Genomic DNA, 21,793 nt, shown 5'->3' with positions numbered 1-21,793 from the left:
ATCTAATGAAATCCAGTAGTTTCCTCAGACCTATAGTTATGTACTAAAAAACCTTTAAATGTGCTCTTAAAATGCTCGAAATATTCTCTTTAAATGATCAAAATATGTATTTAAAATTTCAGATATTTACATCAAACTCAGAGAATTTAGCCATAGCTTGTAACTATTTACTAATTCCACTGTTTACATAAGTAAAAAAATATGGTTTGGCTTACCTTATTGACAATTGACCATATTTTACATATGGTTTTTGTATATGCATCTTAATTATATGTCCACTAACTGTTTCTGACTTCACTGAACGTCACGATTAGCAGAAGGTGGAATTTCATCAGCTGTCTCTCATTCTACTCAGCATGAAATGTTACTATTATACTTAATAACTACGTATTGTTTCAGATGCTCAAAAGTAAACTTATGCCTGTTATCCACGAAAATACTTTTATACTCTGAAAGCACTCTCCACATCACAAGAAACAATAGTCACATGTTGTAATTTAAACAAATCGGAAACGTACAGTTCACTTGGAATACCGTTCACATTTTGTTTCCTTTCATGTCATGAATAGAGCAAATGTCCTTCAGGAGCTTGTAGCCAGAATTCTTCGCGAACGCATACTGAATCATGTTTCTGAATTGCTCCAGAATATGCATTTGTAAGGAAAAATTGATAAAATATGCAATATATATTCTGAAGACACTGAAAATATGCATTTTCATATGCCATATGCAAAATGCATAACTATTCAAAGCCTAATTATTACATTAATTTGGTAAGTGCTAATGTTCATTGGGATGTTGCATTATGAATGCAGAAAAAAATTCAGTTAATCATAATATTTTCACTACAAAATATTTGTTAGTGATTGATTGAGTTGGTGTTTTAAGTCCACTTTATGCACAGTAAGGCTAATCGGGACTGGACTTATAGTTTAAAGTAGGATCCGAACCACTGTGTGCCTCCACTTGGAATCGAACCTGAGACCGCTTGATTACAAGGCGACAACACCATCGGGGAGACCCTATTTGTTATCATGACAATTGCTGCACAAACTAATATGACAAATTTCAGGAGAACCTCTCGCGGCCAGGTATAATTGATACCATGGACCAGTAGTAGGCTGTGGTTGAGAAACACACTTCTAATTTTTCTGCAAATTCCTTTCCTGATGTTGGGCCTGAAATGATCAAAAATTCAGGTTTCGAGTTTTACCTGTATTCATGTTGTATCTGTTTATTTTCCAAATTTGTCTCAGTGCATTATTTTCTAGAAAATAAAGAGTGATCGCTGGTGGCACGGCAATCTGGATTGTAACAATTTCACTGAAATTCAATGGGATCGTAACATCCCAGAAGTGTCCCATGACTATACAATGGGGTTATTACTGTCGCTTCATCTGAGACGTATCTCACTGTAGCATTTTTGTTTTTATATTTTTGGTGCTTTTTCTTTTCCAGATGCGAGACAGGCAAAGGTGTCTGACTGGCAACCATGCCCCGAGGCAGGGGATGGAAGTATGCCGCCCAGTCTGTTGGGAGGCAGCGGCAGCGAGGAGCAGTACCTGAGGGCTACGTGGGAGAGGCTGGGGGTGGGGATGGATGGGTTTCTGGACAGGGAGGAGCTTGCGGTCGTCTGCGAATGCATCGGGATGGAGAAGGTTGCTGAAGAGGTGGGTTGATTTATTTAATTCTCTTCTAAGTGATCCCTGTTGTACTCTTCAATGTTCTAGTTGTTTATTTCCAAGTGCTGTGAAAGTGTCTCAACTGTTAATGGTGTTGCTTAATTCAGACTGGACCTACAGTTTACAGTAGGGATGGCCAAATCCAGGTAAAATTTTATCCACATAATGTATACTTTTCTGTCCGAAATTTCAAATATCCAGATATTGGATATTCTGATATCCAGATATACAGGCTATCTGGATATCCAATATTCGGATTATTCAAATAAGATATTCAGATTATGAAAATAACTGGATTTCTAAATGCATGTATTATCCAGACATTTTATTGTTTACAGGCTATCCACTAATTCCTGTATTCGTCATTTTCATATTTCACTGTACGGATTTTCTACAAATCCTTCCATCAAATCTGTTCTATCCGGATATCTGTTATCTGGATGTTGTGGCCATCTCTAGTTTAAAGTGCGATCCGAACCACTGTCCAATGTGGCTCCACTGGGTTTTGAACCTAGGAAACTTGGTTACAAGTTGACAACATACTGTTGATGGTATATTGGTGTTCGTGAATATAGTGATTGGAAAAGTATGATCACATAACAGCCATACTACTGTTAGTATTTACCAATGTTAAACCTTGTCGTTAATTACAAAGTAAATTTGCACTAAATAAACTTGACTGCCTTTGTTAACGGATTGAAAATAAATTATTTTTTACTAGATATAAAACAAATAGTAGGATGTATCCTATAAGAAATAAATAAAGTTAGGTAAATATAATAATTTGTGTATTGTGTAGGTGAAGTTTCGTATTTCCATGTTGCTGTTTTTGTCGTTGATGGAGGTATTTTAAAAGACTACATCCTTTATTAAGGCAGAAATACATAATTCTTAGAGACACTAAGTTGCTGACCATGGCAGTTTATTAAGATAAGAAACACTTAACATTTTTTTTTTAATCTTAATAAACTGCCGTGGTCAGCAACTTAGTGTTTTTAATATGGAAGCAAGGCTTAATTATATTACAATAATTCTTAGCGGCACATATTTTTGGTAAATAAAAAAGCAAAATTTCGGTACAAAAACCAAGTTAATTTCGGGTTCAAAAGTGGTAAATAAAATAAAATTTCACTGTTATAGTAGTGAAAAAAGGTATATAAAATGACATTTTGGTTTTAAAATTTTGAAAATAATCCTATTTGATTTAAAAACTGCACTTATTACACAAAATAAACATATCCCTTCTAATAGCACATTTATGTAGTTACCAGAGTATTAAGTTTATTCCTGTATAAAGGGGTCCATTCATTCTTCTCAAATATTTACAGCAGAATTAATCAATTTTCCGTGAATTGCATAACTCACATATCCCTGACTTCAGAAAGTGTCGCGTCGGTAATTAAACTCTAAATTTTGTGTTTAAGAGTCTATTTCACATTTCACATTATTTCGTGACAATACAATGTACGAAACTTGAAAAATTAACATTTCAGTGTACTTCACATTTCATATTTACGTCAAAAACGAAATATGTATGCCTCTAATAATTCTTCATAAACCCTTTCCTCTTACCACAATCAGTCGTTAACATAATTTCTTCGTGCACTTTATTGCTGCTTGATGTCATATCTGCCAATAGGTAGATTTGTTTCCTCAACACAACATGACCAATTGAGAACCTTCATGCACTGTTAACATGTTATAATATTCTTTGAATTCAAAATATAATGATCATTATTTTACAATGGGATCAAAGTATAATATTATTGAGTCATATTAAACTATTATCTGTAATTTAAATAAAAAATGTGTCCATGGTTGTTCCTCGACAGGTGATTCAGCAGTTGTTTGAGAAACTGGATGTGGACCGTGATGGTCGCATCAGTTTCGAAGAATTCTTGTTGCTTTTCCGAAGTGGAGGAAGTTGGCCTCAGGGAGGGGGGATCACAGATTCTCCAAGCCATTCACATTGCGCAGGCGCTGTGAGTATCTTTCCTCTTTGAATTATTCAAGTTTCACTGCATACATTTGTAGTTGTAAAAATGCTTCCGCGAAATGTGAAAGAAATATTTTCAAGGCACTTCTTTGAATGTTTACATAGCCACTGTTGCACAATAGGAATATAAAACAGAGTAATTACATGTGGTTATTGCCCTAAAATTTTTCGATTGCTCAGTCTCATTTCTTGGATCTATCTCAGAAGTTTTGCCAGAAACATTGGAAATGCCTTGACAAGTGTGCTGCATATTTTAACTTCCCTGAATTTGTAACTTGTATACTGAACCAGTTTTAAACTCCTTGAAACCCTCGTGAGCAAGATCCTAGGAATGACATTGAAACTTTGAAAAAATTGCACTCACAAACCCTTTTGTTGTTGTAAAGTTTTCTATATTGGTTGCATTTCTAGCTGGCATTTCCAATTGTCTTTGGGAATCTGTAGCTCGATGTGTGTCCACAAATTCAGTTGTGAAGTAGGGGTAACATCACTCTCCCGAAGCAACGTTGCAAAGCACACTTCTGTTTTTGCCATTTGCCTACCGATCTGTGTGATGTTCCAGAAATGTCATTGTGCAGGACCACGTGTTCAGTTGTACCATGAACCCCCTGCTGGTTTCTGCTGCTGAGGAAGAACTCTCGTGTCATTTTAGAGTATGTTTGGCAACGTGGTGTAGCCAATGCTCGTTAGTTTCATCCTTCCAACAGCATTTGTTTCCTTGCGACTCGAAAGTGCCTGATCTCAGTCTAAGAAAAGTTCAACAGATCGCTGATTCTCGACAGCTGGAAATGCGACCAGTATAAATAGTAGATACTAATTTACCTGGAGTCATTATAATTGGCGAATATATAAATACCATGGATCTCTGATTTTACGTTTGTTTTTTGTTTCTTTTTTGTGTTTTGTGTATAACTCTGTATACTTGGGTTTCTTTCATGGTTCAGTGTAGTTTAAAAGAGCCAATAAGATTTGAACTTTCAGCCCTCCCCCATGCAACGAGGGAGGAAGTATAATATGCCCTCTGAAAGAGGACAGGACAGAGTGTGTGTGAAACTGATAGCAGAAGGGAGAGTGATCTTCAGTCTTCAGTGACCTCCCTTGAGAAAGATCATCCCAAGGCAGTTTCGCTGATGCTTAGCTTCCACTTGGCAGTGAGAAATGTATATAATGTAAATTAGATAATTATTGGAAGAATCCGAGCCTTGTTTACTTAAATTGTAAATAAATGTATAATGCCCATTTCTGCGAGTTTTCAGCCATCACCCTGCATCAGTAAGTTCTTGCCTGTGATTGATTCTTTGGTTTCGAGCGCTCTGGTGAGGAACGGGATGGGAACCCAGGACTACGAGCCTATTTAGTTGTTTATTTGGGTTTTTCCTGCCAGAAGCGTGAGTGTGGAGTGTTGCGGTACACGTTCCAAGATTTTGCATTATATAGATTATAAGTGACATGGAAAGATCCTGTTTTTCAAGCATGTGTTGGAACTCAAAACATTTAACATGGGGGTGGAAAAGAAACAAAAAATATGAAATATACAATCAACACTTTAAACCAAATTTTCTTTGAGTGTGTCATTCCATCAATTCCATCATCCTCATCGTTGCATTTAGCCAGAAGTGGCAGAAAAGTTATGTGAAATAACACCTAATTCAGTCAATTAACAAAACTTTAAAATAACAGAAAAAAAATGAATAAATAATAATAATAGTAATGTAAAACCAGTAACTTATTTCTAGGTTTTAGCACAATGAGTATGTTTCTCTATTGCATTTATTAAACAATTTTTCTTGTAGTTTACAGTTGTTACAAGCATTTAAACACAATTGTTGTAATTAGCTCTGATAAATTCACTTTTCATTTTTCCGCGTAAATTTCTTTTGCGATCGAAGCCACCAGACGGGTGGAAAAATGAAAAGTAAGGTTATCAGAGTTAATTAACTATCTCCGCGTAACCTCCAAACAGATACTTTAGATACAATGACAATTGTTGTAATCAAGGGGTCCCAGGTTCGATACCCAGTTGAGGCAAATACTGTTTTGGATTCCACTTTAAACTGTAGGTTCAATCCCGATTAGCCTCTCTGTTCATATGGTGGACTTTGAAACAAAATCAAATAATGTAATGTTTTTAGAGAACATACACATGTGCAACCATGAACTACAAGAGACATAATTCAACAATGCAAGCAATACAAATATGAAAAAAAAAACTTTCCGAGAGTATTTCTTTGTGTACCACCTCCATTTTTATTTCCCCACCTGTTTCAGCAGACTAGAATGTAACGATTGAGCCATTCTCCTGTTTTGCTTTTCCAGAGCTTAGAAAACCAAAGACGAGACAAGTGCAGGGTGCAAGAGGACAGGCAGACTTTAAGCTCAGGACCTGAGAAGGATTCTTCTTTTTTAACTTTGGACCCAACCGGATCAGGGTGAGTTTACATGACTTCTCCTCCCTCGTACGTATGCACACACATGATATACACCTAGTCCTGTTGAGCGGAATGGGATTCACATTATAGCATGGACAATAAAGCTTTATTACATTTTGCAATGCACATTGTTATGTATAGGGAGCGGATTTTGAGGTAAAAACATATCTTTCTTTCCGAAGTCAACAACACTTGGTAGGAGTCGACCATATGACTGCTCTGCGAAGTCTACATAAAATGTACATATTTTAGACATTCCAGAGAAAATAAAGTTTCGAAATTGTTTGTGGAAATGCATATTTTAAAGTTATTGTATAAACTACAGGGCAAGCGAAAAGTCGCCGGACTCATCTGAGAATTTTTTGTTCATAGCTATTTATTTATAAATTCAGCAGATTGAAATATGCACAATGTAGGATGTATCTTCCTGTATTCAATAATATGTCTTGTTCCTGAAATTTGCTATTCATTGTTATTATTACTATTATTAACATAGATCTTAGTGTGATATTAAAAAAGATATCAAATGCACAAAATGAAATCCTGTACAGGATCATCGGGATACAGTCTTCTCCACTTTTCCACACACAAAGTATAGGTCTTCAGCTCAAAGTAAGCCTCCAACAAAGCAACATGCTTCTTGCGATTAAAAATCATCTTGCACGGCGTGGTCAACAAACAGCCACTGCTGCAGTTACAACGCCAGCATCACTTTCAAAATAGGCTCCTCCCCTTCCCAAGGGTTGTCCAAACAAGCCATGCATGGAATGGAACCAAACTGAAAATTATTTTTTTAACTTTCAGTCCGGCAACTTTTCGATCGCCCTGTAGATGAAATACTTGGTGATAGTTCAAGATGTATTGAAAGGTGGATGGATGTCTCAAGGACGATTTGTGTGTCTGTAAATGTAAGCTTTTTGTGTAGCATGATAGAAAACTGGAAATTTCTACACAAGTGCTTCCTGAACATGGACAGAGGGGGTGAGCATTTCCTTGTACCTTGTATTAACCCCTGGTGCACACGAGGAAACTTTTGATGCAGTGAGTTCTCTGCTATTCCACACTTGCATGTGGGTTTACAAGGTTCTTATGGAGTGATGATGTGCTGACTACATGGGAGAGTGGTTAGCACAGCTTGCTACGATGCCAGGGGTCCCGAGTTCGAATCCCGGTCTGGGCTTTCTTGGTCATTTTCATCTTTGCGATTAGCCACTAGTAGCTGGAAGGAGATGTAAAATACCTAATTCAATCAATCAATTATGGAGGGATGCACACAAGCATGTACATATCCTCTTTAGAGGTGCGAGTTCGCTGCATCAACATCCCACATGTGTTCATCTTGGTAATTTGCACAGTGGGCTAAACCCTAATGAACATACTCACACTGCAATTTAACAAAGTTTATATGTACCTATGTCTACAGATATTGTTCTTGAACATAGTTGCATTACAATATACATCTACACCTATCTCTGTGTTGGTGTAGTTAGGTCATGGAAAGATTGAAAATTCCCATATTTCAAGATGCTGAAGAAACTTGACAGAGCAAATGCACCAGGAACTAACGCCACCAGATACGCAAGTGCTACTTTATGAAGATACGTGTTGCAATAAGTGCACAGTGCCCATCCAAGAATCATAGCCATGTTCTCCAAGAAAGTGATGATGTGAAATATGATAAACTCTCCCTTCTTTTGATCCTTTGCCAGCCGGAGGAAGATGAAGATGTACAGGTAGCCCATGGCAACGTTGAACAGGGTCTCCTTCCATATGGCTTCTGTGTGGCCTTCCATCGTCATGCAGTAATGTGTTCGCTGAGAATGGTTGTTCAAAATGAGTCATACAATTCATTCCTTAAAAAAGCAGGGTGTCTACCAGTCTGGAAAAGCGTGGAAACTTTGGAAATGTTAGAGAAATTTACTCTTTTTCTGGGAAAAAAAATGCAAAATTTTTGCAGTAGTGCATGAAATGTAGATTTTTGAACAAATTGAGAGAAGAAGGAAAAAGACAAGAAGAAATGTTATGTCCATTGTGGACACACTATACATCAGCTTGATATGTCGCTAGTTACAGTACAAATTTTTTGTTAAATACTTTAGGAAACGGGGGCTTGTTTTGAACTCTCTGTCATTTAGAAATGTTCATGACAGCCACTCATTTCATCTGAATGACTATTCCAACTGTGAACCTCTCTTCCATGTAGGTCACCCGGGATGCCTGGATTGCATCTGTGGGACTTATGTTGTCCTGCCGAAGTGTGTTCATCTTATCACCCTTCATTGTAATCTTTATGATAGCGAAAAGTGCCAGAAGAGCAAAGTAAACTCTCACCTTTCAGAAACATGAAAAATTAACAGTCCCATGTGTTTTTTGACATTTCATTTTTTCGTCAAAAATGAAATATTCATGCCCTAATCATTACTCATTCTCATCTTTGCGATTAGCCAAAAGTGGCAGAAAAACAAAGTAAATGAAACCAAATCAAGCAACGAAATCAAATCGTCATTCATCCACATGTTCACAATTAGCCTAAAGAGGCAAAAAGTACACAAAATATTGAAAATACGAATAGAAAGTCCTGCCTACCGAGAATTATAATGTTGGTATTTTGCATTTGTGCACAAAATTTGCGTATGAAGTCATCCATAATATTAAGGGTCTAACTGCAAGAAAGATCTTACCTGAGCAAGTATCCACACAATCATTATACCCCAGTGAAAGCCGAGGAACATGTAAAACTCTGATGGGTAGAAGCTTGCAAAAAGAGCCATGCTTAGGATTCGTGGAAGGAGCATGGAGCAGCGCCAAATGAAAAAAATCACGCATTGTCTCTTTGACAGAGGTTGTTTAGCGACCGCAGCATGCAAAGCTTCTTCATATGCCAGAAGTTGAAGCGTTACACTGAATAGTTGCAGGAGGATGAGTGCCAATTGAGCGAACACTGAAAAGAATACATAAAACATGGAGTAAATTCAAAAAGTGTCTTGATATTCTTATTGTCTTTGTCAGTATGCATTCGGGTACATATCTGATTTTTTTTTTTACCATGTCCGCAGTGATTCAAGGGCTACCCAGAGAAGTTCCTGTAGGCTGTTTTTTTTTCTTTTTGAGAGAACACATATATTCGTCACAAATGTATTATTATCAGAATCCTTACACCGTGTTACTTCTCCATTTTGTCACTGGTTAGTAGAGCATGCTACAATGCCAGTGGTCCCATGTTTGAATCTCAGCCTGGCCATGGGTGTTCCTTGTGAGCATCCTTCATCATATCATCACTCATCCTCATGCCGAAAGTGGCAGAAAAGTGAAGTAAACCAAATCAATTCCTAAATACACAGTTGTAGGCTGTCACATAGTTATAAACATCAGTTAAGGAAGTTAATGAACCCTCTATCTGGAAGGAACATTACAATTTTTATATCAAACTAAACCTCCATGGTGCAACAGCCCTAAAAGGGGTAAGGCCTGCAAGAGTGGCTTTTTTTTTTGGGTGATGTGTGGTTAGCCCCATCAAGTACCATTGCCACTGTTTTTTGAGTTTTGAGACACGAGCACGCTACTGCTTGTTAGGTAGCTCCCCGGTTGTCCCCATGATGCTGGTCAATGTTGACATTTTGGGAACTCCCACCAGGAATCGAACCAGGGACCACTTGCATCAAAAGTGAGAGCACTAACCATTTGGCTATGCAAGAGCCCATAATGTTACATCAAGTCCGTAGAATATTGGTTTCTCTAAAGTTCCCCATGCCACGAGGGCACATTTAGGGAATGTGGGGATATGGCCCCGTACATTCTCGATCTGTGCCATGGAGGTGATATGATCAGCACCATGCTTAGGCTGCCTTTACCCTCTATGGTTGCCCACAGATATGAGGCTTGGTGAGCCCCAGAGCCGCTTTATGTGGGTACAAGGCCGGAAAAATTTTGACCTTGGATTATTGAACCCGGGTCTCCCACGTGGAAGTCAAGGCACCCTACTGACTGCACCACCATGGCTCTTCATATTGGTTTCAGTGAAATTAATATTGATGCTTAATTTCTTACCCACCACAAATTGTGGCAAAGAGAGATTATATCTGCCGAGTACTTTCACTGAAATACTAAGGTCCCAGGTTCGATCCCTGATCAAGCTACAGTTTTCATTACATTATTAAATCTATTCTTGCTGCTTTACCTGTGTTTAAGGTTGGCTGATACATCATTGGTAACTCTGGTCTCACAGATATTGTGTATATCTGAAACATCATCATCGTGGTGCTCGTTGTGAAAGAGTGGGACATTCCAAGCACGGATGCTTTGTAGTCTGCATGCACCATGGCATAGTACGGGTCTGGTGCATCTTGCTTGGGTGCAGCTAAGTGTCTATTCTGCTGATTTTGGAATTCGTCTGTATCCTCATCCTTCTTGCATGTTCCACTTTGCAGCCCATATATGATCCCCTCGAAGTTTCTGAAATAGGAAACAACAGAGCTCTCGTAATCATGTCTGAATAATATTATGCGTACAAATCCGCATTGAACCAACAATTGCAAAAGTTATCTGATGAATTCATATTTTGGGAAATGAGAGAGACTGGTAAATAATTAGAGAGAGACTTAGAACAGCTTCGTGGAAAACGTGAATATTAAGTTTCTCTGTAGTTATTAACTGATGAAGATGAAAGATGCAGGATCATTCTCATATATGAAAAAAGTGAAGTTTTGACCTACGATACTAGAAGTTTTATATGTATACACAACTTAATATGCAGAATATAATATAGTGTTGATTATGCTAGTAGATATTGCACTGAAATGTCAATTTTGTTTTTTCAGCAGCTTATGGATAAAAACTTTTAAATGTGAGAAAAATATAAAATCCAGGAATAATCAAGTGGAAATGTGTAAAATTAGGCTACTCTGCTGTATTTTTCTAGGTTTCTGATGTTTTTCACCATACTTGCATGTTACACCAGTGTAAATAAAAATAAATTATCTTTCTCAAATCTATTTCCAGACTTGTTTCAGCAGTATCTAGTATCTACAGCCATTCTTACAAATATAATATGTATCCAAGCTTTTGAATGTTGTGTGTATTGATTTTGCATTCATTGAAATCAGCATGTAGGTAGTAATCTGACATACTAACTAACTCTCTAGCCTTCTTAAACCTGAAGGTTTTTGGCTGCAGCAACACAAGCCTTCCAGCTGTCCCTATCCTGAGTAAGATCAATCCAATCTTTTCCACCCTTACCGATTTCTTTTAGGTCCATCTCAACGTTATCCCTTCATCTTCGTCTTGGCCTCTTGTCCTTCCTACAGGTCTCTTACCATCAGGTTTCCCAACAAGAATCCTGTAAACTCTTCTTATCCCCTCCATTTGTGCCACATGGCCTGCCCACCTAAGTTTTCTTGATTTAATTATTAGTTACCTCATACCACTCTTCCTGCCAAGTGCCAGGAAATTTGTGGCTTTCGTAATGCGAATGTTCTTATGTGAGTTTGTAGTCATTTTTGAAACTATGTTCAGAAAGCGAAATCCAACGATCAGGAATATGATCAGACTGGCTTCAGTCACATCACCAGAATGTACATTTCTGCTGTCACTTGCCACCATGCCCCCCCCCCCCCCCCCCATGCTGGAATGATTACATGTCTTACAAACTGAAAAGTGTCACGAATGATTGGTTGGTTAGTTGGTTGATTTGGTGTTTTAAGTCCACTTTATGCACAGTAAGGCTAATCGAGACTGGACCTACAGTTTAAAGTGGGATCCGAACCACTACGTGCCTCCACTGGGTATCGAACCCGGGACCCATGTCACGAATGACATAGACAGAATTGGATGAGCTAGCCTAACCTGTGTACAGTTCTGAAACAGCAAGAAAGAATCAAAACTTATGCGTACATACCTTGCAACATATGCAAGGCCAAGCATATGCAAACTGTATCTGAAGGTGACCCAACGATCGGATAGCTGCGGTGGGGTGAAGTTCCTCCTGTAGTTCTTGAAGTTCATGTTATCCAGATGGTACCAATAAAGACTGAAGCAGTTTTCAGCAGTCAGTGCAACCAGTACAAAAGACAGCATAAATTGTGGCCACCAGGAATTGTATGGGAATGGCTCTTCATACAGGAAGTACACTACAGTTAACATAAGTGCTATCTCCAAGATGAAGTTTATGCAGAGGATGAGTCTAAATATTATACTGTACATTGCAAATCTTCTTTTCTTGATTGTTTGTATCTCGTTGTTGTCTGTTAGTGCAGAACCCTGCAAGAATATAGAATAATAATTATTGCATTAGGTATATTGTTATTAAAGGATGAAATGTTCAGCATGGAAATGGAGCGTGTCCGAAAAGTAACTGTACAGTGGAAATTTTTAAGTGAATTTGAAGTTGTACTTACGGCAGTGCAGTTTTCTCTACGGGAGATACTGGGAATGCCCTCCTCCAACTTGAATACATGTCTGCACATGACGCTGCATATTGTTAAACACTTTATGGTATGGTGGGTTGCTGGAGTTATCTGTCCAATGTGCTAGGTAATGTCTCACTGACGGCACTGCACAGTTACTTTTCGGACATGCTGTATATGTGATAAGCTAGATAATATAGTACTCGTAATAACCCATGCGGCACCAACCCTTAAGGGTCAAGGTCTACCTACTGACTACTGGCCTCACTCCCGCATACCTCAGCAGAGGTGGGAGTGATCATCCAACCCCCACTTGTTTTTGTAGGTTTCCATGACTGGGTTATCCTTCTCGTTTGTAGCTCCCTGATTCCCTCACGATGGTGCATGGTCACCAGTCCCATACACAGGTAGAAGTCTCAGGAGAAAAGTTGTTACACTTCCCATGGGAGACTCGAATCAGCATGCACCCCGTAGCCAAAGCCGGATGCCTTAGACCACACGACCATGGTGTGGGACCATAAGTTAGGTATGGGGCATTATTTAGTACCAGGACTGAGCTGATACCGATGCTGATGTATGAATGGTTCTTATTTAATCACTGATAGTGAGTGACCTATATTTTTACATAGTGTGGTGATTTATGCAGTGGAGTCTAGATATCCTGGAAATTATGCAAAATTCATAATTTCCAGTATTTTGATTCGTTGAATGAATTAGGTTATTTTACTTTGGTTTTCTGCCACTTTTGGCTAATCGCGAAGATGAGTGACAATATGATGAAATTGATGAAGCGGCACTTGCAAGGAACATCCCTGCCCAGGCTGGGATTCTAACTCACATCCCCTGGCATCATAGAGCACTGTGCTAACCACTCCACCACGGAGGTCAGCTTTAGTTATTTTGGTAATGGTATTGTGAGGAGAAATGGATTTTGTGATTAAGCAATTATCTTAAGTGAAATAGCAAAACTGTAGTAGGTTGATATGGTGTAGTTCCAATTAGAAACTATATTTTCAACCATCCTCAGCGGCCACTGAAATTAATAGAACGAAGAAGAAAAAACAGTTTCGCGGATAAAGTGAGTACTAGTTTCTCCGTATTTATATACTACCGCGTGTCTCTTTTCCCAATTATGAATATATTTTCAAGTTTATAAATACGTATGTTGGACTCCTCCAAATTGTTTCAATTTTCAAGTATCGATGGAAATCTGTAGCTGGTTAAGTGTTATCGGCTCAGCTCCCATTGGTACACCATCAGTATCAGCCAATATTAGTGTAGGGTTCGTAAGTCATCCTTTAATTTGGAATCCACAACATAATTGGTCCCAATGCAGTCCCGGTTCCGGTACCCATTTCTACACCCTCGATTTCAGGCAGATTTTAAATATTTTCGTGAAAATATTTAGTTCCTCATAACAAACAGTGTTTGCAAATAGCGCGGAAGTTAATTTTTTAGATCTACGTGCTACGAAACTTATGGTTTTTATAAAATTAAAATTCCTTGTGTAACGTCAAAAAGGATTTTCAGAACTTCTATAATGGTGGATGATGGATTCATGTCACAGGCGCAAGTCTGAAGATTTCGGATCGTGGATTCATGTCACAGGTGCACGTCTGAATTTTTTCTTTTTCTTCTTATGATTGACTTGTGCAATGGGAACATTTGCGATTGCGATACGTTATTTGTGTGATATATTGGCAGATTGGACATTTCAGACATTGGATTTCATTTATGCGACTTCAGAAATTGGAATTAATTATTTCTTTTTGACAACTGCAGGCCGTAAAGGGGAGGGTTGTATTTTCTAAATGACTTGTGGGATGGGATAATTTGCGACTTCTTATTTTTGTGATGGGAAGGGAGTGGAGGGTGGTTTTCTGTGGAAAAGGACAACAAGGACTTCCAACGTAGGATTTACTTCATTTTTGGACTTACAAATTTAACTTCGACCTGCAATTCAGTGCCCGGCCTTGGTAAAAAGAGGTAAGTTACCTTCTTAGGTTTAATTTTAGCATTCATTTTTGGTATCTTCATGTGCCAATGTGGAAAACAGTGAGAAATAGTGTTGGGGGCAGGTGACTCCAGCCAATTTCTAACATGCCTTAAAAGGAACTCTATAGATAAAGGTGGGGTGGCGGTAGCAGTAGGTCAATTACCCCAGGGGCGGAACCTGGAATCGGTGGGAAATTTGGACTCAACAATTTCTAACAACAACATCTCAACTTCAAACGGCTGTACATTCGTAAATACTTGTTCCCGCGCTCCAAATTTTTGTTCTTCATAATTAGCATCACATAATCTTCATAAAAAAAAAACCCTCTGAAATCAAGGGTGTAAAATGGGATACCGGACTCGCAATCCCAATAAGGAATGCTTTGTGCAGTTACAATTCCACGTCAAAAGTAAAGTACAAAGACAAACTTGAACCATAGTTCATTTTGAAGGTAATCCACATAATTTTGGTTTTCTCAGCACTAATATATTGAGTAGGTTAGGCCTGTTTGCTTTGGTTGCCTTCATATTTCTGTACTTCCTTTCCTTTCACTTTTTGGGTATGGGGCATCTTTAACAACAAAAACAGCTTTTGAACACCTGCCATATTGATATCTGCAAATTGATGTTTGGGAGAAAATTTGTCTGCAACTAAAAATTGTAATTACATTCCCAAAGCTTCAAAGGTTTTTAAGCACTGTTTATCTATCTCAAGATCACTTTTCACCCTCCTATGTAGTTTTAATAATCATAAGAAAATAATAAAAAACCTACAGCATATGCATTATTTTGGACAATTAACAAGATGACAACATTGGGCATCTATAGGTATATTGCTATAAATATTTCATTTTGAACATAAGGATTAATCAATATGTCTTATTTGCAAAGATTAGTTGATCTACCTATCCCATTCACACATACTAAGATAATAGTTATAAAAGCAAATATATTTGTGAGATTGTCTTGAAAATGTATCTACAGTGCAGGAGTGTTACACACTCAAATATTTCCTTAGATTCAAGTAAATCAGCACCAACCCATCTTTGTAAGAGCATCTTAGATGAGAGATCCATGTTAATGTTTTTTTTACAAAGATAAATCTTGTGTTTAGTCCAATATGCACTACTTGTACAGTAAGATTTTCTTGTTATATGTGCTTAAGAAGCTTGCAGCCACAAGAATATTGTATTTATAATACATCTGGTGTGAACAGTGGAATAGTGAATTTCTTCCTCTTCTTTTTTAGATTTTAATTTTGGGCTTTACTCTTTATATAGCCAGCCAGAAGTTAGTTTTTATTTTTAATATACACATTTGTTTCATTAACTCAAGTGTTGAAAATTGAATGAAATACTGGTTTAGTACTAATTTCTGATCCAGTATGACTTCGAAATAAGCGACAGAAAATATAGAAGGAAAACTTGGATTTTGTATCTGTTGCAGCAGTTTTCTGACACCTATTGTGAGATAATAAATGCAATGTTTACTTGTTTCTAAAATGAAAATTAACTGTTTGCAATATCATCGTAAAGTATTAAGTGTTTGCTTTGCTCAACCAGAAAGATTGACCGTTTGCTGTACTTTACCAGGAAGGATAAATGTGGTCTTGCTTGGATATTGTAGACTTAGTTGAATGTTCATGAACGATTCTAGACAATCTGTCTGATTAACTCAATAGAGTATTTGTCTTCACTTGTCTTTTAGGAAGAATGTGAGCTAGTTCATGAGAGAGTATGTCTTTTCCTCATTTCAGAATGGTCAGTGGAGAATTGATAGCGGAAATCTGGGACTCTTCCGGTGTGCCTCATGCATCACGTTTTCTGAATGACCTTGGATTCAGCCCCGACCAGCAGATAAGTCTCACGGATCTCTCGGTTGTGCTGGAGGAGGAGTTACGGACAATTGGGGAAGAAGACCGTGACAAGCCCACTCCGTACACGGTGCTGCTTCAGGCTGCTCTCTCCTTGCATCAGTCGGAAGTCAGATGGTTGAAGTAAGTAGAATTGCCTGCATGTGATCATCAAGTTTGATATATAGAGAGATGGTACAGTTAAATGGCCTTAACGAGTTGGAAAGCCTGGGAGGTTTTATAATTTAATAAGTCTTGTATCAATCAGAGAACTCTTAATAATTTCCAAGATTTTTAGATTCCGCAAAAGTGTTGCTGCATTGCTGTGGACCCAGTGAATACTTTCCAATGCAGATTTGCTATCACAGGGTGTCTGCCAGTCAAGAAATTATATTTGTGGTCATTTACTAGGGTAAATCCAAAAGTTAATTACACCCCCTGTATAAAACAAACAAAACACATTAGAAAGAAAATAATTATTGTACAAAAATGTATGAACATTTAACTTTTTTTGACAGTCACCAAAGTATTCCAAGCACTTTTTGAATTGTGTGACTAGTTTTTTTGTTTCTTGTGTGTAAAAATTCCATCCAATTTCAATTGAGTTGACTTTTGTGCTCATTGGTTAACAATCACGCCACCCAGTAAGAGCACAGTTTACGATACACCCATCTGGTGATGAATCAGCATAGACACACTAGCATAGGATATGTTCAGTTCACTTGCAATCTTTTAATTTTCACGTGGCGGCTGGTAAGGATGATTGCATTCACACGCTTCGTTTTGTCGATAGTGTTCACAGTTGCAGGCTGCCCAACACACTGTTCGTCTTTCACGTGTGTTCTTTCCCCTTCGAACATCTGGCACCATTTCCTGATCATGGGGTGTGACATTGCATTCTCACCATACACCTCGACAATTTGGTGATAGATTTCACTCTGATTATGCCTTCATGTCCATAAAACTCGGACAACAGAGCGTACCTTAATTTTGGATGCCACCTCCATATGATGCGCCATACTCATACAGTGACAACTCTCATATTAAAGCAGCTGCAGCATGGCTGCTTTGGGTATGGGGAGAATACATCCCGGACAGTGTTGCCACCAAACGTGATTATTTTATCTCTTTTAGTACAGGAACACTGCTTGGGTGTAACTTACTTTTTGATTTGCCCACGTATTTCACTTTTCTGTCCCTTTTCAGCTAATCATGAAGACGAGGATGAATGTTGGTAAGATAAGATTGATGAAGGGACAATCACAAATATATAAGAACAACAACACGAATCCCACATAAGATTGTATCAGCTGTGAGGTTTCTCATTAAATAAGTATTTATTTTCTGAATTGCTAATTTCCAACTTTACCAAAGTAGGAGTCAAATAATAAAGGTTAAGACGAAAAAAAGGTCAAGAAAAAGTAATGAGAAACTCAAGAATTTTGGATATATAATTTTTGTAGACACTCTGTATCGGCGTCTGTCAATTTTCATATTTAAACATAATAAGGTTATTATAATTTAATGAAGATTAATGTTATTTTATAGTCATCAGTGCAGAAAACAACAACCCACTTGCAGTTCATACGTGCAATTACTTTTACAGCAAAGTTACTGTAACCTAGTTACTAAGGACTGCTCCCTGTATTCGCTTCAACTTTTGTAATTTACAAAATGGCAGATACATAACAAGATAGGAAAATGTAGGACTGACAAGTAAAGCCTGAAGATACAACTTCTTCACTATTTATGATTCTTTCCTTACCTTGATGGTGTTGACTGCAAAATAAAAGTAGGTGTGCCTGAATATACAATTACACTAGTTGTGTATTGTGTTATCTTTCAGGTCTTCTCTGGAGCATGTGAACAATGAACGTGACAAGCTGAGGGTAGATATCGCAGAAGCCAATCAGCGAGCATCTTTGCTGGCGCAGGAGGTGGACGATCACCATGCTCGGCTCGAGAAATCTAGTCAACTTCAAGTCAAGTAAGCACTTCAGTTTCTGCTTTAGTTTTTTAGTGGAGTTGGTGGCAGAGAATTTAATTGGTTGTATTAATAATAATGAGCAGGAGTACTTCAATGGCACTACAGTAGGTGTTCAAGAAATGACCATGTGCTCAGTTTTTGTATGAATAAACTTCTTCCTTGCAGTGTTTCCAACCTGGTGAGTTCTGATGCAAATATCAACTTTTATTAATGACCTGGTGACATGCATGCATGTTCGCAGACTTTTACCTATGTATATATGTGTGTGTACATATTAGCACCTGTTTTCTCTCTGCGGATCACTTATTTTTGCAAGAACAACAATAAATTCATGACAAAATACCTGATAGCAGACTAATAAGACTTTGTTTTTGAATCCACTTTATGCATAGAGAGTAGGGATGTGCCGAAGCCGATTGCAGATGTATGAAAATCGGCAGAAATTGACATATCGGCAAAAATCAGATATTTAAACCGGTACAGATTATACTAGAGTTTTACCTTTTAATGATTTTATATTCTAGTTTTGTAAGGTTTATTGAAAATTTGGTTATGATTCGTCATTATTGTAGAGTTTTTGTAATAAAATTAATGCAAACTCTCATTTAGAGAATCAACCTAACTATAAATCGGAAATAAAACTACATTGCTGAACCAGGATCTGCTGTTGTATTGGATATTCGAAAATGAGTATTCAAACCTGAAGCAAATGCTGAGGAAATACTTGAGCATACCTGCTGCATCAGTATTCAGTGATTGAGTGTGCAGTGTTGCTGAACAGATTTTTGATAAGAGAAGAAGTAGGTTACTTCCTGAAGTGCTTCCAAATCTCGTGTTTCTGAAGTTGAATCTGGCAGAACAGGAATTCATTTTGCATTTCAAAGAACTGCTTGTGTACTAATGTTAAATCTCTAGGTTCACATAACCTTTTGTAGATGCAAATGTACATTCATTCGCATCTCTTGAGAATATATATGTATATACATATGATATGCAATAGAAATGTACATACCAAATTTATTTTTGTCTGTTTAATAATCGTATGTATCGGAATTGGTTAAATATCGGCATCGGTTCCAAAAATTATCGGTGAGTACATCAGAATCGGTAAATTTTCAGCTTCGTCACATCCCTAATAGAGAGGCTAATCGGGACTGGACCTACAGTTTAAAGTAGGATCCGAAGCACTATGTGCCTCCACTGGGTATCAAATCAAACTAGTAAGAGTCAGTGGCATGCCCAAGGGGGAGGGGGAGATCCCTCTCTTTGGTCCAGTATTGCAAAAAAAATGTCAAAAGACAGCAAATGATAAGAAAATAAGGACTGGCTACTAAAAAAATTATACGTAACCTCCCCCTTTTTTAAAAATCCTGGTCACGCCACTGATAAAAGAGTCAAAACTTCTGCACATACTCGGTCTGCCCTGTTGTTGACAGCTATTTGTAATGAGCAGCTGGGCTTTACATTTGAAATGCACTAATTGCCAACAACAGATGTTATATATTTAAAAAAAATCGATTATAACAGTATCTTCTCTTATCACCTGAAACCTCTCCTGTGATACTTCCACTCTAAGAATTTATGGTAGGCTGTGCTGCATTGTAAAACATGTTGATACCTTCTTGTCCATAATGGCATTGGTCACAAGAATAGATTTTCCTTCTGGTAATAAAACTGTGAAACGTATTTTCAAATTACCCCCTGAATATAGCAAATACTTTCAATTACTGACATAATTAATACAGCTTGGCTCCAATGTACACTTGAAGCAATTGTAAAGAATAACCCTTCTTGTTTGAAGATTGTTGGAGCAACGCCATGCGGAACAGGTTCGGGAGTTGCAGGAGCAACTGGCATTGGAAAGGGAACAGCTCACGGTGCAGAACCTTCGTGTGGAGCAGCAGCTCACTAGTCTACAGGAGGAGGAGACAAAACTAAGGGGGGAATTATCAGCTGCTCAGATGGTAAGCATCTTTTATTATCTTATAAGAAATTTATTGAGAGAATTGTTCCATAGGAGCTGCAGGAAACAACCAGCCTTTCCACTTACATGATCATGGCATCCAGTTTTTATACTTTTTCATGTATCTTTATTAAGTCGTTTGAACCATGTTTTAACCTTAACTCTTTCCGGACGAGACTAAAAATGTCGAGTTTTACCCAGTAGATGTTAATGTTTTAAAAAAAATCATACAAAAATATGTTGTTAAGTATGCTATTATTTAACGCTTCTTTCTAAAAATCTACAACATTTCCTGTTTCCACTGATATGTTACATTTTAGAAATTTTGTCACATTTATGATTTTTTTCTGTAACAATTTTTTGAAGTGGCCGCGGTGGCTCACTTTGTAACGCGTCTTACTACCATGCTAAGGGTGCCAGGTTCGATCCCCGGCCTGTTCAAATCCGGGAACTTTTGTAACGTTGGAAGTGGCCCGGGCTCCCACCCAGCATCGAATAACATTGGTACCTGGGGGAAACCCTAGGGGTAAAGGTGGTCAGGGGCGTGATGCTGATCACTTCACCCCCACTCACGACGGGATCAAGAAAGTGTGGGGCATTACCCCCACACCCCTATTCGCCTTCATGACATGGTGCTAAGCACAGGGGAGCACTTTACCTTCTTTTTTAAACAATTTTTTGAAAGTAAAAATAGAATTATGACATTGCATAAAACTTATTCAAAACATATTTTGAATATGTAATATATTAAGCTGCGGTAGCTCAGTTGTTAGGGCGTCTGACTACCATGTGAGTTTCCACCTGTTGAACCGGCTCCGGCGCCCACCCAGCCTCGTATAAAGTGGGTCCCTGGAGGAAACTCTGGGGGGGAAAGGCCGCCAGGTGCGTGGTGCTCATCACATCACCCCCACATTCGGCTGTGATCAAGAAAGTGTAGGGCCCTAACTCCACACCCCCTATATGCCTTCATGGCGTGGTGCAAAGCACAGGGGACCACTTTACCTTTTTAATATATTAATTAATGAAAATAACATAAACCTAAAAACATTCTATTAGGATCGAAATCATCATATTCATTTCATGCGTCACTTATTTCCATAACTCATTCTTTCCTTAGACCATCGTGTCATCATCTCAGTTGCCCTCCCTATTACTAAGGGTCCTACTAGAGGAGACCTTTTCCGAAGACACTCAAATGTCAGCCTCCCTTCCAGATAGAACATCCTAGACTGCATTTTGCAGACTACCAAGCCTCTGGCGTTTGGACTCATGGACAATATAATCCTCCATGGGGCTCTCATGTTGTGTCGTCCGTATATGTTTGTGAGTATCACTTCATCCATCTCATTGGCAGTGGTTGTTACATTGTCTAAATACTTTTCTTGATGTGACAGTGTGATAGAATGCATGATATATTCATCAGACATTTATTTGTTATTTGATCAATGCTAAAGTTCGAACAATGTGGGAAAGTAAACAAGAAGCACT

The 21,793-nt window shown here is 38.1% G+C and overlaps 2 protein-coding genes across 3 annotated transcripts in view; one reads left to right on the top strand and one right to left on the bottom strand.

The window, feature by feature from the left end:
- The window catches only part of LOC146000187 (uncharacterized), a 94,842-nt gene that overhangs the window by 16,953 nt on the left and 56,096 nt on the right, over positions 1–21,793 (top strand). Inside the window, exons 5-10 of one of the 2 annotated variants that reach the window (XM_083137545.1) lie at positions 1,459–1,670; positions 3,515–3,664; positions 5,995–6,107; positions 16,260–16,499; positions 18,202–18,342; positions 20,144–20,306. In XM_083137545.1, the coding sequence (XP_082993671.1) occupies positions 1,459–1,670; positions 3,515–3,664; positions 5,995–6,107; positions 16,260–16,499; positions 18,202–18,342; positions 20,144–20,306 (1,019 nt within the window). The remainder of the gene's footprint in view (positions 1–1,458; positions 1,671–3,514; positions 3,665–5,994; positions 6,108–16,259; positions 16,500–18,201; positions 18,343–20,143; positions 20,307–21,793) is intronic. The other variant, XM_083137546.1, reaches the window with a different exon arrangement.
- LOC146000189 (XK-related protein 7-like) lies at positions 7,493–15,683 on the bottom strand. Its single transcript, XM_083137547.1, has 5 exons — positions 15,544–15,683; positions 12,001–12,362; positions 10,285–10,559; positions 8,789–9,048; positions 7,493–7,921 (listed from the first exon to the last, which is right to left on the bottom strand). The coding sequence occupies exons 1-5, from the start codon at positions 15,577–15,579 to the stop codon at positions 7,574–7,576; spliced, it is 1,281 nt and encodes a 426-aa protein (XP_082993673.1). The 5' UTR covers positions 15,580–15,683; the 3' UTR covers positions 7,493–7,573.

Source organism: Lepisma saccharinum, chromosome 16 (assembly GCF_977018435.1).
Source record: "Lepisma saccharinum chromosome 16, izLepSacc3.1, whole genome shotgun sequence".
NCBI classification, from domain to species: domain Eukaryota; kingdom Metazoa; phylum Arthropoda; class Insecta; order Zygentoma; family Lepismatidae; genus Lepisma; species Lepisma saccharinum.
The sequence above is the reverse complement of the archived record's forward strand: the minus strand, read 5'-3'. Positions and strand labels throughout refer to the sequence as shown.